This window comes from Kryptolebias marmoratus, linkage group LG2 (genome assembly GCF_001649575.2).
Source record: "Kryptolebias marmoratus isolate JLee-2015 linkage group LG2, ASM164957v2, whole genome shotgun sequence".
Lineage (NCBI taxonomy): Eukaryota > Metazoa > Chordata > Actinopteri > Cyprinodontiformes > Rivulidae > Kryptolebias > Kryptolebias marmoratus.
The window spans coordinates 29,241,882-29,260,529 of NC_051431.1; the positions used below are offsets into that span (position 1 = coordinate 29,241,882).

Below are 18,648 nucleotides of genomic sequence, written 5' to 3' on the forward strand. Positions count from 1 at the left end.
GATACAACAGAACAGCAGGGTTTTTTAATTTTTTTTTTAATGAAATCTGACATTTTTAAGAATATTTCTTTGAACTGGGGGTGGAACAGTGTTAGAGCTGTCACCTCACAGCAGGACATTTTTAAAACTCAGCTGGGGTCTTTCTGTGTGGAGTTTACATGTTCTCTCTTGCATATGTGTTTCTTTTCTATGTACTCTGGTTTCCTCCCACAGATTGAAACCATGCATGTTAGGTGAACTGGTAACTCTAAATTGTGACCAAGTGTGAATAGTTGTTTGTCTCATTTGTCCCTGTGATGGACTGGGGACCTGTCCCCGTCCCTTGCCCAATAACTGCTGAAGACAAGAACCAGCTCATTTCGTCCATGCACAGAAAAGTGGGTAAAGAATGAATGGATGGATCTGCATTGGCAGGTCAGAACTATACAGATGTGAAAAATCTGTATCAGCCCACAAAACAGGCACTGCTGAATATCCAGCAAAAACAATTACTGTACACACCTGAGGGGTTTACTACAAAACAGGTTTTCCAGCTTAGCCAGCCAGAGATGAAAATTTGATTTTTCAGAGTCGGAGGATCTGTTTGAGCCTGCCTAGATCACCATGGTAACAGAGAGTTTCAGTTAACAGTCCTAGAGAAACCTGTTTACTTATTCTATTAATATTCCAGGTATAAAAATCAGACTAACATTTATATTTCATCAGTTTTCCTGGAACATTTAACATAATTGCTGGCCTGTCAAATAATAACAAATAAAACATTCCACTAGTCATCCTTGGTCAGTCAGTGTTCTGACTAACTGTTGATCAAATGCCAGTCTTTTGTCGAATTTAACCCCAAACCATTTTAATTCAGGGATATTTTTATGTAATCATCCAATCATTTAAATAAATAGGCTAAGGAATCTATCTTTTTGTATAAATCTTTCTGTTTGCCCCAATTTTTTTTTTAATAAACAATTGTAAGCCAAAAGTTATACTCCCTGCTGTGCAGTTAGTCTGCAAAAGCCTAAATAAAGGAAGGATTGTGCAACACGACTGCATCAGAATCGGATCAAGTCAGTGATGAGGAAAGAGTCATGAGTTTTTCATATTTTCCTGGATTTGCTGAGACTTTCAATACACACTTAACATTAGAACTAATTTGTTAGTACCTCTGTACATCATAAAATATATAATAAAAAACCCTACTGTATTTGATTTGATCAGTGAAGTAATCTGCACATTATGGGACAGAATCACAGCTACATAAATCTATTGATTGTGAACTTAAAAGTTTAATATCTTTCTGTTTCGACCTAAACAGCAACAGGTGGCCTAATGGTTCAAGTAAGTGACTTCCTGTTTTTTGTTGGTTTCAGAGTATTCTACCAAACCCCTGAGTGCCTCTGTGTTTACTGCAGTTAAGTCAATATACACATGGGTAAAGTCTAAAATCCATCAGCCTATATCTGGAAGCGGTCATCCTGTTTCACTTCCACCCCATGTCTTACCACTTTCTTTGCCACAAAAAAATGTAGCAGAAGCTACAAAAAAATCTGCTGCTCTGGCCACAGCAGCTTCACACACCATCACTCCTCTTGCACTCTGCGCTAATGCTAAATGACAGCATGTCAAACAACATTTTTATGTTCCACTACCTTATTATTTAGGACTTTTTTCCAAATCAAATACCATAAAATTCTTCTTGTTTCTGCATGTAGACATGATTTTGAATTGTGCAGAGATGAGAATCACTAATGTGGGACATATTTGTAACTATTTACATATTTAAATGGAGGCATTTAAAGAGTGGTGTCTTATGTGTGCTTAATTCCACATTTATCAGAAAATGGTAAGACATTGGGTGGAAATGAAACAGGATGACTGCCTATTAATGTTTTACAGCACTTACTGTACATGGTTTACACACACTGTTATTGTAAATGAATGCAGAAGTGTTCCCGATATAGGCTGATGCAAGATGTACAAAGCATATGTTGAAATGCTTAGATTCATGTGAAGCCACAGCTTCAAACGTGTGGATTTTTTTTTTATTCAAACTTATGCCACGCTTCAGTAGGAAACCAAAGTCTTTGTACATAAGGTCCAGATGCACTTTGCAATCTAGTTTTAGATAAACTGTGGTAACACTCTGATTCTTTTGTTTTGTTATATTAATTATTTTCTGCTGGTAACCGTTTTTTGTCACAATCTGCAGTATAAGTAAATAAAGAATAAAGTTTGACTGACTGATTAATCTCCAAAACGTTCAAAGTGCTCACTGTGCTGTAGCTTGCCAAAGGTATTTTCTGCCTGGGTGACAGGACATGGCATCAATCTGCTAAGGGAGGAAGCTGGCCAATAAACATTTCAAAAACAGCATATGGGCTCTCACAAACCAAATGAAGCGTCAAAGAAATAGTGCTGCGAAAACATGACTGATGACCTGCCTCCTGTCACCTCTAGCCCACTGCTAAATGATGAACGTAATACGTTTCAAGGACAGCAGGGGTGGGATGTTTGCCAGCCATCTTCATTGGACTTGGATTCTGTCTAATTATAAGTCTAACCGCAAAGAAAAAGCGTTTCATCCAAGGGAAATAAAAATCTGACATTTTTGTCTGTTTTGTGTTGTGGGGCCGATAGCAATTAAGATAACGACAGACAGCAATAAGTGTGTTTTATCTGGTTACATTTTGCAAAAAAATGACAAAAGTGAAACTGGCTGCTTTGTATTATCTTGAAATGTTAAAACATGACATGAAATCTGTTTGGACGTGATATGTATGCTAAATGAATCCACCAATATAATTTAGATTACCCAGCGAAGGGACTGGGTGGTCAAGATGATTAACCAGTGGTCTTTTATTTCATTTTTACTTCTGTGCTGCATCTCAAGAGTTATAGGCAATCAATCCAGTGTTACATAAAAGATATGTTTTATTCAACACAATTCTCACATTTGTCCAAAAGCCTGTTAGTGCTGAAATGTTTTTGAGACCTGAGCTAGCACAACAGTGTACAGCAATAGGTTTCCCATTTGTTTTCCCTCCTATTTACACAGGTAAATGTTTCACTCTCAAAGTAAACAAAAGATTTGCCTATCTCCTCACTTTGAATCTTTTCTATTTCCTTCATATGAATCAGATCAAATATAGCCATCGTTAACACTTTACATGCCCACAGAGGAAGATGCTGACAAAGTGAACACCACTTCAGGATTAGTCTTGTTCAGTTATTCCTGGAGTAAATTCACTAATTTGTCTATACAAAAAACAAAAACAAATTCACTGCATCTACAATGTAAACACTGTCAAAACACATCAGCGGAAAGCAGAAAGCCATTAAAATACATTTGATGAACTGAAAATGTTAAAAGAACAATAGCTTGATTTGCTGATATCACTTGCTTTAAGTTGTCAAGACATGTCAGGAAATTTTATTAACTTTTGTTGTATTTGATTAAATTTAACTTCACGTTTTTGTTTTTTTTTTTTGTAGGTAACATCATGGGTGACTAAATTTACATAAAAATGCACCAAAAAGTCTAAGACCAAGGTCTACTTTTGATCCAGCCATCTTATGTGCTTTTTCAGTCCAAACCTAACCACCTTCTAACCAAAACTACAGCATAAGCAACAACTGAACCAGCGTTTTTGCTGAAGTCACATCAACTTTATCAATAGGTAGGGGGAGAAGAAAACATGTTGCCATGTTTACATATATTAACAGCTTCATTTTACACATTCATACCAGGCACTAACATCTGTCCTAAGTAAACAGATTGCATCTGAATAGCAGAGAATACAGGTTTGAACAGCCTTATTGCAAATGGTTTTCCTCAAAACCATCTTTCCTCCTGTTATTTGGATACTTTGGTAGTCAAGTCTGAACACAATCTGTCCTAAGCCCCACTGCGGGACCTCCTACTGAACTGATGTGACCCCACACAAGCAGCAGCATTTGAACGTTTTGGAATAAAACAACAGTCCACTCACCTGCCAGCTTATTTAAGGTAATTAAACAGTCATTCCTGGTTACAGCCTGAAGTCATTTTGTTTTTCTCAACTAAAAGGGTTTAATAAACTGTTTATGAAAATCTTAATAAAAATTTGTCAAAATTTCTTTTAGTCAGTTTATTGCAAGACACAGTGTGGCGAGGTTCTCTTTATTTGTGTGTTCTGATTGTTTTCAGAGCTGACTGGATGAGCTGTGGTCACCATAAGCTACGATGTGTTGTGTCAATCGTAGAAAAACAGCCTGAGAAGCGTTGGGTTGAATTATATTCAACATATTAAACACTGCTCTGATGTTATGTTCACTGAGATGCTGCATAAAAATCAGCTGACGGTTGTCAGTGGTACGTTTTACTGTGGTGAATGTTTACAGGTTAAAAGTTTCAGTCTTTGCACTGACACTGAGCTCTGTCCTAATTGTATTATATTTCTTTCAGAGGCGGTGCAGTGTGGTTTAGCTCAGCTGCAGGGGAGAAATTGAGTGGTGATTCAGGAAACATTGCAAGGTGAGCGTGATTGGCACAAAGCTCTGTTGTGTTTCTAATCAGTCTCCATGTCTATTTTGGAAGTAGTGAGCTGAGATCCAGGAACAGATGGAGAAAGAAACCAAAGGAGCTGTAAGTGCTGCTTCATTCTCCCAGAAGAATTGTTGTTTTTTATTTTAAATGCACAATAAAAATGTTTGTTGTGAAGCTGACTGCTTGTAAAGCTTTACTGTGGGACTGAACCCTAGATGGACTGAACTGAACATTACACCTGGTGGTACGGACAGGTTCTTACAATGTCCCAGCAGCAGCACTGACAGCCATCATCCCTGCCAGCCACGGAACAGCTGATTGGTGAAGTAGCAGTCTTTCATTGGGAGCATTCTGAGAGGAGCATCCAACAGTTGGATTTACTTCAGGCCCAGTAGCTGCAGCAGTGTCCTCCACCAACCCTTATCTCCATTCCAAACATGACACTCCAGTAAATGACAGCAGTCAATGATCCCTAGTCATTCCTAGAGATGCTTGGGGTGATGGCGAAGGTGTGCCAGTTCTCACATACTCTTGTTTCTTATATTATATGGAATGGACTGTATCAGGTGATTTGTGATACCTAGACTGGTTTTAAAACATACCAACTGTTTGGGCCAAAAAGCCATGAGGAATTGGTTTTCCAGGTGGCTCATTGTGTCCAATTGCTGGTCACATGGGGTATGAAAAAAATACCTTATCCAACCCAATAGCTTGACTTTATTGTACGGGCACCCAGGAGATGTATAGCACTGGCGTGTGTCCTAAGGAATGCCTATTAGTAAATCCACCAGCTGGATCAAGAGGACCAATGCAGCCCCCACTGTTAATGGAGATGCCGTCTGAAAGCATAAGATGGATTTAATGGGCCATTTGATCAAAGTGCACAGGGGTACCACTTTGTTTAAGTCCTAGTGGATCATGCAGCGCAGCATTCCGAAGCAGTGCCAATGCCACATAATCTCTGAAGAGAGTTGGGCAGGCACTGTTTCAAGTCATCTCCCATGTTGGAATCTTGAAAGAGATTCTGACTGACATCCTTTATGTCTTACACACTGAAAGAACTTTATGAATTATTCAGTGTCAAATGTATTCGGAGGAGCTTCTACCACCCGCAGACTGACAGGCTGGTGGAGCCTGCCACCTGCAACCATGTACAGTAAGACTTCACAAGTTTATTGATGAGGATGAACAAACTGGGACAAATGGCTGGACCCTCTGTTGTTTGCAGTGTGGGAGGTTTTCCTGGCTTCCACTGCATTTTCTCTGAGTTGCTATTGATAGAAAACTGTACAGTGTCTTGGATTATATTAAAGAAAAGTGGGAGAATGGTCCAAGGCCGAGTAGAAATGAAATTCAGTACATCTTGTACCTGAGAGCAAAGCTCCATTCACTTTGGCAGTTATCACATGAAAATTTGCAAATGGCTCAAGAGCATCAACAACCCCTGCTCAACAGAAAGGTACAGCTAAGACTATTTTAACTGGAAGACCAGGTGCTTTAGTGCAAATTCATGTTGCACATGTATGTTGGAAATAGAAGTAATACAAGGGTCCCACAGTGTTTGGTGTGCCCCCTCTGTTCTTCTAGGAAAGAAGGATGAATCTATACGGACCTGTGTAAACTACAGGAAGGTTAATGAGGTCTATTCAATGTCTTGGGTCAATAAACCCCTGGACTGGCTCGGCATGGCTTGTGTTTTCACCCCGCTAGATTTAACCAAGGGCTGCTTGCAGACTCCCTTGTGTCCAATGTCCAAGGAAAAAAAATGGCCTTCTTCACTCTATATGTTTTTTACCATAATGTGACACTTCCATTCAGCTTGTCCAGTGCCGCGGCTACTTCCCAACATCTCAAGGACTGGGTGCTGCATGTGCATGCTGCTTCTAATTAGTCTCTGCAAGAGCCATTTTAAAAGGTTTTTAAGGCTAAAAGCTGTACCTCTTCTAAAATATCAGCAATAGGTCTTTTTTATCTTTATGGCTATAAATCACATTTAATACCATCTAAACCATCTAAACCAAGCCTAAGAAGACCTGGTAGTTGTTCATTGTATTCAATCATTATTAATAATTTACTGACTGTTAGACAAAATTAATACTCATTTATTAATGGGAATTTTTACCCAAAAAAATATTCAGCAACCATCGGATTGCAATTGTTAAGTAGAGACTTTGCAGTACGTGTTGAATAAAGCAGTCTTATTGTTTAGTCTGAAAGGCTGAATTTTCTCTTCCCTTCTTATTTCATATTTTGTAAATGCAGACTTGATTCTCAGGACATTTCCCACAAAAAGAATATATTCATTCCTCAGTGCAAGGTCTATAAGCCACAAGCCTAGGTAGCTGTTGTCTTACCAAAAGTAGGTCTTCACATGCTCCTGAATCAACACCCACGTCTCCCCAAAGTCGTCTGACTTCCACAGCTACCGAGTTAGCGGGGAAGAGAGGGTGTGAGGAGACAGGGAAGGAGGAGGAGGAGAAGAAGAAGAAGAAGAGGGGGATGGTGCAGAGGAACAAAGTAGGTCAAGCTCATTTTTACATTTCGGCTCACATGTGACAAGGGCAACACTTGAGAAGATATTGTGCTTCAACTAAAGACACTTAGACTAAGAACAGCTTCTATACCAGAGCCTTGGCAGCTAACAGCCTCTCCTCTGGTTAAAATATAGGAAACATACTTCATAAGATGAGTAATGAATATTTATCAGCCGCTCAAGAGGTACAAAAAATCTATGAGACATGAAATATTAACTGGTATGATAATCAGCCATCTTGTTGTATGTCTGCATAAAAAATGTATGTAAAATCCAGTTATTTTCAGAATTAAATTTTGTTTGTAACAAGAAAGTCCGAATATATGATAGGTTTATATAAAACTAACTAGTGGTCTACAGCTTATACAGATAAAAACTGGAGGGTTGGGAAAGGCTATTACCTGTTTGTTTGGATGAGAGCTGTCGTAACCAAGCAACAGGTTGGACCGTCTAGAGTGAAGCAGCAGGTCAGTGGGTTTGAAGGGGAGGGAGAAGCCCTGCACATTCTTGCAGAAGTCAAAGGTGTTCCACAGGTAGTTGTTGGTGGAGTCTACAAAAAGGTACTGGACAATGAGAAAAAAAGGACAAGATAAAAAAAAGTTATATTGCAATTATAAGCACAATTTTATTTGGCAACGTACCAGAAAAAAAAAATAATGTTCTCTCTCTCTCATGGTAAATATATATATATACATAAGAGTGTTAGTTTCCCTTACAAACTTCTAGAAATCATCATACAGCAGTTTTCAAAAGCTGAGGAATACAGAAATAATCTGAAGAAATGTAAGAAGCAAATGCATAAAAGGAGGAATCCAGATAAACAGAGAAACAGACAGGGAACATTCTTAAGCATAACTAATGCTCAGGCGCCTGTCAGTGATGTATCAGTGCTCAGCTGCAGTGGATAAAGGTGCCAAATCACTAATGTACACTGGAGCTTTGCTCATTCAATCCCAGTGACAGCAGAAGCTGTTCAAATGCTAACAGGAGCTTTATGAACTAAATATTAAAGGGATAGTTCAGTCAACGTTGAAAATTGCTCTGTCTATTAGTTGTCAATAGTTATTACCATAATCAGCCATGACATCAGTCACAGAGCAAGGGGTATCGAAACAAAAAGGCAAAAGTCTTCATGCAGGCTAGGCTAACGGTTTACCAAACAAGAGCCATTTTAAAAAATATTGTTTTCAGGCTTATAAAACAACCATTTCTCAAAAACAGAATACCAGTGTGAAAGAATACTACATATTAAACCTCTATACTTTTGCGTGATGCCGTTAGTTTAGCTTTATTTCTCAACCAAACAACATCTATATTACTATGCAAATAAATCTGTGATGAGCAAAGTTAGATTGTAAATGTATCCATCCACTGAGTTGTATAAACCTTTGAAATGAGCAAACCCTTTAATCAGATGGGGTGATATATTCAGCAACCTCAGCACCATTACCACATACATAGCGTTTCTATGCTCAGTACACATACTTTTGTGCAGTAACACAGACATTGTTTGGTTGAGAAAACTACCACAAACTAAACAAACGGTGTCATGCAAAAGTGTAAAGGTTTAAAATAGTGAATATAGTGTGCTTTCACACTGGTTTGTTGTCTTTGTGAAATGGACTGTACTTATGTAGCACCTTTCAAGCCAACCAACACAATCTGCCCTCATTTACCCATCCACACACACATTCATACAGCACTCTACTACATCTCTACAAAGCTAATCTGAATAAATCATTCTAATTCTAATTTGAATAAATCATTCTATGGAGACTAATTAGTGCTTTAAACTCCATTCATACACCAATGGGGTGCACTGGAGGCAGTGAGGGGTTCAGTGTCTAGCTCAGGGACACATCGACATGTGACTGTTGCCAGGAATCAAACCTCTAACTTTCTCATTGAAGGACGACTGCTCTAACCACTGAGGCACAGCTGCCCAAGAAAGAGTTGTGTTTTGAGCCTGAAATATTATAAAAACAGGCCCTCGTTTGGCTAACCATTAGTCTAGCCTGGACAAAGAATTTTTCCCTTTCTCCATACTCTCTGCTCTATGACTGATGTCACAACTGATGAGGAACCAACTATTGATAACTATTAGACAGAACATCACTTCAAAGTTGACCCAACTGTCCCTTTCACAAAATTGTATTTTCTCAGTTTAAGATGATTTCTTCACCAATACTCTGTTAAATTACAAACTGTCTAAATATTACTTTTTATATTTATTCTCACATATTTAAAATTCAGTGTGTCTTGAGGATTTCTCCAAATACTAAAGTACAAGTTAATTGAAATGCTTCAAATTGAAATGCTTTAAATGNATGGGTAGGAGGATAAAATAGTTTAATTACGTCCCCCCACCCCCCACACACACACGCACACTAAACTACTAAACTAACTAAACTAAAGTAGCTTTTGTTTTATTTTGACTCATTTATTTTGGCATAATTGCACAAATTTTAGACAGAAACCTGAACTCCATTATTACTTCAAGTAACTTCATGGAAAAAGGTCTGCATCTTTAAAAAAAAAAAAATCTCATTTATTCTCTTTCTGACATTGAGACAAGAAAGATCAATATAAGTTCTAAGTGGATGCTTCAAAGAGTAATAACACTCAGTCTAATATTCCTGCTTTCACTTCCAACAACTGATGAACACATGCTTTTTCCACAACCTGTGACAGTGTCAATGTGTAGTGATTACCTTTGGAGTGAGCCAGGCCAGCAGTTTCTCTCGTCTTTATTCTACTCTAGTCTAATAAGCTCCCGTCTTAAAACACAGCGGTAAGGGTGAAGACATTCTCATTTACTGCTTGAGTATACTCCAGTAAGCACATTTCCAAATGTTACACTGTTAAAACTAGAAGCAGAGGGCAGTGAAGTTGCAGATCCTCTCCACATGAATGCCTGTTCCATTGCCCTATCCTTTAAACATGTAGGTGAAACTATGGTGGCTGATAAAAATTAAAAAAAAAATACAAAAGATTCATCTATCCCTGAGCTTTGTTTCTTTACTCAGACCTGATGTCAGTGTGGCAGACAAAGCTCATTTTATTTAAAAAAAACAAACAAAAAAAAACACTTGTCAGATATTTTAGTAACAGACGAATAAATTTGTTGATATACTTACAGTTCGTTAAAACAACACATCATTTCTCATCACAAATGTTTTATTCATTCATTTTTTTACCCACTTTATCTCTCCATGTAGTAGGAAGCTGGTGCCTATCTCTAGCAGTCACTGTGTGAGAGGTGGGAGGACACTCTGGACAGGTCTTAAGTCCATCACAGGGACACAGTGACAAACGAGACAAACAACCATTCACACTCTCACTTGGAGGCAATTTAGAGTTACTAGTTAACCTAACGTGCATGTTTTTGGTCTGTGGAAGGAAATCAGAGAACCAGGAGAAAATCCATGAGTGCAAAGGGAGAACATGTAAACTCCACTCAGAAAGGCCCCAGGCCAGGAGGCAATCCTGCAACCTCTTTGCTGGGATGAGAGCTCCAACAACTGCACCACCATGCTGCCCCTACCTTTAGTAAGCAAGTGAGTAAACTAAAAATTGTTGAAAGAAATTATTTGTGTTTATTTTACAAATATATGCTTAAATAGTACAGACACATTTGTTGGTACTAAGTATTTTACCTTAATTGGTATCATAGGTTATTTCAAGCTTTCCGTCAGACATTCAGTCTATTTAAAGTAACAAACTGCATCTGGGTAGTTTGATATCTGGTGTATTTTTGTGTTCACCACAATGAGCATGGAGCAGAGAAGGCAAAGAGCTGTCTGAGCTCAAAAAGCAGATTATAGATATCCATGTCAAAGCTAAAGGCTACAAGACCATCTCCAAGCAGCTTTGTGCTCCTCTGACCACAGCTGACAAGATTATTTAAAAAGTGTCAGGTTCACTGGTCTGTAGCCAACTTCTCAGCATGTTGAAGCAAGAAGAAATGCAACCCCAAGTTGATCAGTCGGCTAGTGTGGATGGTCGAAAAAGAGCCAAGGAAACCATCCAAAACCATTAAATCTGAACTACAAGGTCAAGGTATGTCACTTTCTGATTGCACAATGTGACACATATCAAATTATAATGATCTCCATGGAAGAAGACCCAGGAGGGCTCCAGTATTGGCAGAAAAACACACAAAAAAAACAAACAAAAAAAAAAACCAAACCAAAACACATGTTGACAAGAACCAAAGTTTCTGGGACTAATGAGACAACTTTTTGGCTCCAGTCACATCACTTGAGTTGTTTTGTTATTGTGAAAGGGGACCAAGAAATGCATCCACATCTGTATAATAAACCTAATAATGGCCATAGTTTTGCATTCTCTCCAATAGGTTTTGGCCAATATGAGGTTTGAAAGGTATGATAACTGAGCAAAGATATTGCAGTTTCATAAATAAAAAGAGTGAAAGAAAACAGGTGAATGTGTTGACAGTTACTTTGGCTGTTTTTTTTGTTATTATTATTTCTTTTTTTTTCCCCCACACATGCTAACTTTTATAGCTTGTTACAAACATTTGTTTCAAAACAGCTTAACACTAAACACAGGGATCAGTGTCACTCATTTGGTAGACAAGCCATGACCATCTGAGTTATTCAGGCTGCTCCAGGAAAAAACATAGTCCTCTTTTTTTTACAAAAAAAGTTTAAGGGAATTTCCTTCTCAGCTACTGTAACAAACACTGCTAGGTGCTGTACTGTCAAAAAACATGCATGTTCTCTGGTGTTGCATTAAAAAACATTTAAACAGTAGTAACAGTAGGATGGAAAAATGTAGCTGGTTTATTGCTACCATTACAGGATGACTAATTTTTGTAGGGAATAAAGTTTTTGCAGTATATAATAAACAACAAGATATTGTCCATTCCTACTCCAGAGCACATATTCGCCTTCTATGTTGTTTATGTAATAATGAAAGCTTATGATTTTTTTATGAAAATAAAATTTCTTCAGCCTTTCTTTAAGTTTTGTTTCCCTAAGCAAAACAGAAAAACTAAATGAACATGTTCCAAGAGCATTTACTGTTTCTGCTTTTTTTTTTTTTTTGGAGTGACTTACAAACAAAATTACAGGTTACTAACAAGGAAATGTTACGGGCCACCTAAAGCTATGCAAACCTTAATGCTGCCTAAGCAGTCAGATCATTTCTTTTTGAAAGTGATAATTGTTTTGCACATAATCCTGTATTCCCAGTGTGTTTGTTGAAATGATTTTCTTGTTGTTGTTGCTGACAGATACGCACACGCACGCACGCACGCCCCCATGGCAACTCAAACCACAGAGCCTTTTGACATGACAAATGAAAATTACATCCTTGTTACATGTGTTTGTGGTTCACACACCATAATTGTCTCCAGGAGGCTGTTATTTGAGCGCTGACTGTGACTTACCCTCCGGTTATCTGCAGGGCTGTGGTAGAACTGAGAAATGACCTGCTTGCTGCTGTCCTTCACCTTGGACCCTGAAAATTTGAACTTATCAGAGACAGGCGTGAAAGTCGTCCCATAGTCATACGATACGTAGACCTGCAGACACAGAGGAGATGAGGAATTAGCCAGCGTTGACACAGAGTCATTCCTGATATAAATCTGTGTTCAGGATCACAGCAAAAAGATTGTTTTTTATTTTCAACTGTAATTTGAAAAGTTTTAACATTATAAGTGCTGCTACTTTAATTGTGTTAGAATGAAACCAGCTCCAGCTTTCAACTGAGCTAAGCTTAATTTTTTTAAACATTAACAACATAAAAGCTGTGCATTGCTTTCAGACATGTAAAAAGCTGCTGATCTGACAGATGTCAAGCATAAATGACAGGCAACTTGCTTAGATAGTTGTGGAAGCAGCTAATAAACCTTTAGGTGCTTTATAATACTGATTTAAGTTCAGCGCTTTCAAAACCTTAAGCTTCTGAATAATCTGAGCAGCTGCAGTCACAGGAACATCAAGTCTTATAGTCTTTACCTTTAACATGCTGTCAATAATTTTCTTTCTAAGCTCCTACAACAACTTTGTCCTTAGCTTCCTCTGTATGATCTGGCTCATTCAAATATCCATCTGTCACTCATTAAAAAGACATGCTCTCTTCAGTTTCACTGTTTGCTCTTTATATTTTTGTGGGATTCGAGCAAAGGAATTACAAGCCCGAGCCAATCAGCAGTGGCGGGATCAGGCTCCAGAAAATCTGTCTAGAAGGTGAATGTACTTTACAGAGTAAACAAACGTCTCATACAACAAGTAGTTTAACATGTTGCAACCAGTAACTGAGCACACAGTGTCTGTCTAATGCATTGTGTCCCAAATTCGGATTCACTCCTCTGTTGGTCCAATTCCAAAACAACAACTACAAGACAGTAACAATTAGTGTGAATAATGTTTTAGAGCCCTTAGGTAGGCCTTAGGCTTGTAGAGGAATAAATACAAAAAAGTCCAATGAGTTCAGTAGAGGAACCTAACATGCAACCTAACCTTACAAATCAGCCAATAAAGGAAGTTTTTTTTCCATCAACCTCCCCACTTTCAAGCAAACAAACACAGAGTTGAGCTCATTCTCTGTGCGGGTTGGACTATGCCAGGGCTGTCCTTTGTCTCAAATCCTGTTTGTGGCATTCGTGGACAGGACCTCAAGGAACATGGAGAGGAGGGTATCTGGTTTTGGAACCTAATAGTTTTGTCTCTGCTTTTTGCAGATGATGTGGTTCTGTTGGCATCTTCAGGTCATGACCTTCAGCGTGCACTGGGACAGTTCGCAGCAGAGTGTGAAGCAGCTGGGATGAGAGTCAGTTCCTCTAAGTCAAAGGCAATGGTTCTCAACCTGAAACGGGTGGAATTCTCCTTCCGGGTCCGGGGTGAGTCTCTGCCTTACATGGAGGAGTTCAAGTATGAGTCGAAAGGCAAAACTCTCAATTTACAGGTCCATCTATGTTCTATCCCTCACCTATGGTCATGAGGTTTGAATCATGACTGAAAGAACAAGATCCCAGATAGAAGTGGCTGAAATGAGCTTCCTTCGTAGGGTGGCTGGGCTCAGCCTTAGAGCTAAGGTGAGGAGCTTCATCATCCGGGGAGAGCTTGGAGTAGAGCCACTGCTCCTTCACATCGAAAGGAGGCAGTTGAGGTGATTCAGGCATCTGATTAGGATGCATCCTGGACGCCTCCCTTAAGAGGTTTCTCAGGCCTGTCTCACCGGGAGGAGACTCAGGGCAGAAATCAGATGTACTGAAGCAAGAAAATATTTTGATGAAGGATAGTAGCCTAAGAGGAATGGGACTGGACACCACTGATTTAACAGATACTGTAAGACTTGCTTAAACAAATGCATTATGGCTACATTAAAAAAAGTAACACTGGACAACAAGAAATCATGAATGAACTAGTTTATATTTTATATTTTGATCTTTATTCATAAATGCGTTGAGATGTTCTTACAGAGCTGGTTTTGGGCCCAGTAGCTGCTGCACTGTCTCGGGCCAAGGCTACAATGACGTTGCTCTTCTCTCCAGCCCAGTGGACCACCATCTGGTTATGAGAATCATTCAGGCTGGCCTGCAAGACAAAAATACAATACAGGAAAAAAAAGATGTGAGAACCAGAGAGGAGACAGATGGATAAACCTAAATAACATTAGGTATCTTTAAAATGCATAAAACATTCTTCAGACAAGGAAGTCTTCAATATTTCTCCATCTACCCACTATAGGTGCTACTGTGCAACCAGAGAAAAACGTACAGGGGCATTCCATCCTTTAGGGGGATCAGTCTGCATTAGCTTCAGCTAGCTCCTAGAACTAATTATTATCATCCGCCACTGAACGCAAAAGCAGGTTGATGTTTTTGCCCATCTCTCCATCTATGTTTATTAATTTGTTTGTACTCTTTGCAAAATATCCCATGATTCACTGCACAGATTTTAATGGAACTTTCAGAAAATAATCATTGAACGTATATCTACAGCAGATTAACTTTTTGACTCAAACCAATTCAAATTGGCTGCCACAACCAAGTGAACTTATAAAACACAAAAATGGCAAAAACACAGCTTTCTGTTTTTGGGGTTTTGGGTTTTTTTCTTTGAATAACACTGCACCACACTCCTTGACACAATTACTAATCACACTGATAAGGTAAAATCAAACAAGACACGCAATATTGGAAAGTGCTTCTTTTTTTAAAAATTAATCCTACCTTATTTAAAGAGAAGCTCACTCCGACAACTTTTCTGGGATCCAAAAATGTTAATAACCACCTCGTTAAAGATCTGTTAGCTACACTTGCTGTTAGCCAGTCCTTTCACTGAAACCAGGTCACAGGAAAACTTTGAATATCCTTGGGTCTATCTGCTCCCAACCTCTTCACTTCTGGTTTGTCCCCCAAAGACATTAAGGAAAACGAGTGAGAAATTAAATAATTCAACTCGTTTATCTTTATCTTGCTCGCTATCACACTTAGTCCACGATAAACCACGCCCACGTACACTCTCGAGGCACGTTATTGTACATCCACCCTCATTGGCTAAACCCTGAGGCCTTGGGCTGACCCTGGGCTGAACTAAATTAGCCCAAATGAGCAGTAAACCGAGGGGGGCGGGACAAGACAGCTGTCAATCATTCTGTACCAGGCAAGACAAGGGGCTAAACAGGGCTGTAAAAAGTTAGCCCTCTGGAAAGACTTGGGGATTTTCTCGGGACTGTTTAGCACCAGTTTTGTTGTAAATTTCACAAAATGTGATACAATATTTTTAATTTGTGTTTATTAGGTATTTTAACATTTATATTGTAAACACCAGGGAGGGCTTAGCCCTACTAGCCCACTGATACCAGCCGTCCCTGTACATAGTAAAAATGTGCAGAAAACACCTGATTGCTGTCAGCGCACTGTGGATTTTTACAGGTTAAAATCTTCAGTCTTTGCTCTGTCACAGAGCTCTATGAAGTCACTAATCATTGTATATGTGCCTTTATTTCTTTTGTGTCTGTTAGGTAGTTAAGCTTATCAAGACAGAACTACAAAAATGCTATTCAAATGGCTCTGAGCCGTGTTAATGTCAAAATATTTGTTCAGATGTCTGAATTTATTGCCATTTTTATAGAAACAGCAGACCGCATGATGTTCTGTTTGTTGCTCAGCTGACAGTCTTCTTTGTGGCTCGGCTGTGTGTATCTGCCTATGTGCAAATGTGAAGAGGCGTCAGAGCTGACCACTTGCATCAACCCACCCGAAACAAATTCTTAATGGATTTATAACAAATTTGAACTGCCTCACAGTGCCTCTGTGCTTGTTTACATGTAAAGGTTAAGTGCCGCAGTGACTTCCCACAACACCCCTCATGTGCACCTCCCATCAGGCAGACAGATCAATGAAAACAAATAGGCTATTTCATTCTTCTTGTCACCGCCTTGCTATCTCATCTCTGCTGCTCCCTGTTCCTTATCTTTTATTGATGGTTCTGAGGGGGAAGGGTTAGGCCTCTGAATGGTGCCTCTCACTGTACAGCAAACAACAAATATCTGTGCCATCTATGCTAGCAGTGAACCAACTCGACCTTCCTTCCACCTAGATCAGTTTACTGATATAGACAGAAGTGCAAAAACAATTGCATAAGACTGCAAGAAGTACTGCAGTGTACTGATTCGCTAACCTGCATCAACGTTCAACTGTAATTTTACTGGAAGAAATAAATCGAAGGGAAGGCACAGACACTAAGATCTCCTCCCACAGTGGCCTCAAAAATCTATAAAACCAACGCAGTAACAAGAAATATTGAGTTCTCATCCAGAGAGTGGGTGAACAATAAGGAGTCGCATATGGAAATAATTACGATTTATTAATGTTAGTTTTATCCTTCATGATGCTGATGTCGCAGCCACACAAAGATCCTGTATAATGTTGCCACCAGCATAAAGATTCTACATTTCTCAGGGAGAACTATGAGCTGCTGACATAAAGCGTGTCTCACTAAAATACAATTTGCTTTTCCATATGCCTTCTGCTCCTCCACATCTCCCTCAGCATGCCTCTCTCCGGGCCACTTCAGTAAAAGACAGTCTTCTATCAGGTCGAGGTGATGCAGGAGTAAATTTCTGGATTTTCAGCCTCACTGGCCACTGTGTGAGCAGGCCAAAGGGGTGCCAGAAGCCCTGGAGACTGGCACAGTTGAATCTGTTGAGTCATTATGGCTGTGACAATAAAAGACTCTTTCACAGATTGCAGCAAAAACAGCACAAGACCCAGCTCTGCAAGGGTTCATTCATGGGTGATCAGTAATCTGCTGGTAGAACAGTACGACAGCAGCAAATGTGCAATTAGATAAGAAATATTTTCTACCTTTAAGCACCGGGTTAAGTTCTTACTAGAGCAGCTCAACTTAGGAAAACAAAAATCATATTCACAAATATTTTGGTCAACATTGTAAACATATTAACTAAAAATTTTTATTCACAAATTTATCACATGTAAAGGACAGTGAACTGCCTCAAACATAAATCTTTCCAAAATGACCAAAATCCTACAAATATTGACAAATTTAGTTAAAACTGTTCAAACTTCTCTGGATAATCTGAAGTCTATCTAGCTATATTTTTCTAACCTCTGACTAAGCTGAATCCAACTGTTCACAATAAAATATTTACAGTAAAAAACTTTTTTTGTAAAAAAAAAAAAAAAAAAAAAGATCTTTTCATTACTTTTATCAGTTTCATGGTATTTCAGTGGCTTCTGAGAGGTTTTTTTCTGTCCTATTAACAAAAAGGTTCAAACAAACCTCTCTGTCTCTATATATGCTGACAACATTTTTTATTTTTTATTTTTGTTTTACTTCTGAGACTTATGTTAATCAAAGTTATAAATTGTAAAAAAAAAAAACGTTTTAGGTCTGTGGTACTTCATGTGTTGCCGTGGGGATTAACCTGTGTTTCTAATTAAATTAATTGGCTCATTTATGAGATAATTATTGTGATTTTGAGGGAGAGACGGACCCAGAAAGCGACCCTCATGAGGAGCTCAGAACTAAACTAAAAAGATTTACTGAACAAAGACAGCAGACTGACGAGGCAGCAAGATGGACACAGGTGACTGGTTACAAACTAGGAACAGGTATGAATGGGTGTGGCAGGCTAACATAAAAGAATCCTAACTGAGAGAGAAGGTGGCTGATGGCACAGGAAGAAACACAAGAAAAGACTGAGTAATTCAACTAGGGCTGCAACTAACGATAATTTCAATAATCGATTAATCGGGCGATTATTTTCTCGATTAATTGATTAATCGGTCGTCTTGGAATTCATTCATTCATTCAGTCATTCATTTTGGCCCACATACAAAGTTATCTGTATGTAAAGGAGTAGGTTGATGCAAAACTTTTACTACTTTCTTATTTTTAAATAAATCAATATAAATTCAATTCAACATTCTCACTTTATATACTTAGCTCTCAAGCAGAAAACAACAGTAGCTTATTTACCACCCGTGTTTCACATCTCTAAAAAACTTACAACTAAATCAATTAAACACACACACTACAAGTACCATTAAAACAATTAATTACAAAAATAAGTAGATGTAAATTTAGTTAAATGTTGCCTC

The 18,648-nt window shown here is 38.6% G+C and overlaps 1 protein-coding gene across 1 annotated transcript in view; it reads right to left on the reverse strand.

Annotated features, from left to right (window-relative positions):
• sorl1 (sortilin-related receptor, L(DLR class) A repeats containing) overlaps positions 1 to 18,648 on the reverse strand; it is a 137,599-nt gene that overhangs the window by 99,849 nt on the left and 19,102 nt on the right. The window contains exons 2-5 of the mRNA XM_017436024.3: positions 14,498 to 14,614; positions 12,463 to 12,597; positions 7,451 to 7,612; positions 6,871 to 6,938 (exon numbers count right to left, since the gene is read on the reverse strand). Coding sequence (XP_017291513.3) covers positions 6,871 to 6,938; positions 7,451 to 7,612; positions 12,463 to 12,597; positions 14,498 to 14,614 — 482 coding nt within the window. The remainder of the gene's footprint in view (positions 1 to 6,870; positions 6,939 to 7,450; positions 7,613 to 12,462; positions 12,598 to 14,497; positions 14,615 to 18,648) is intronic.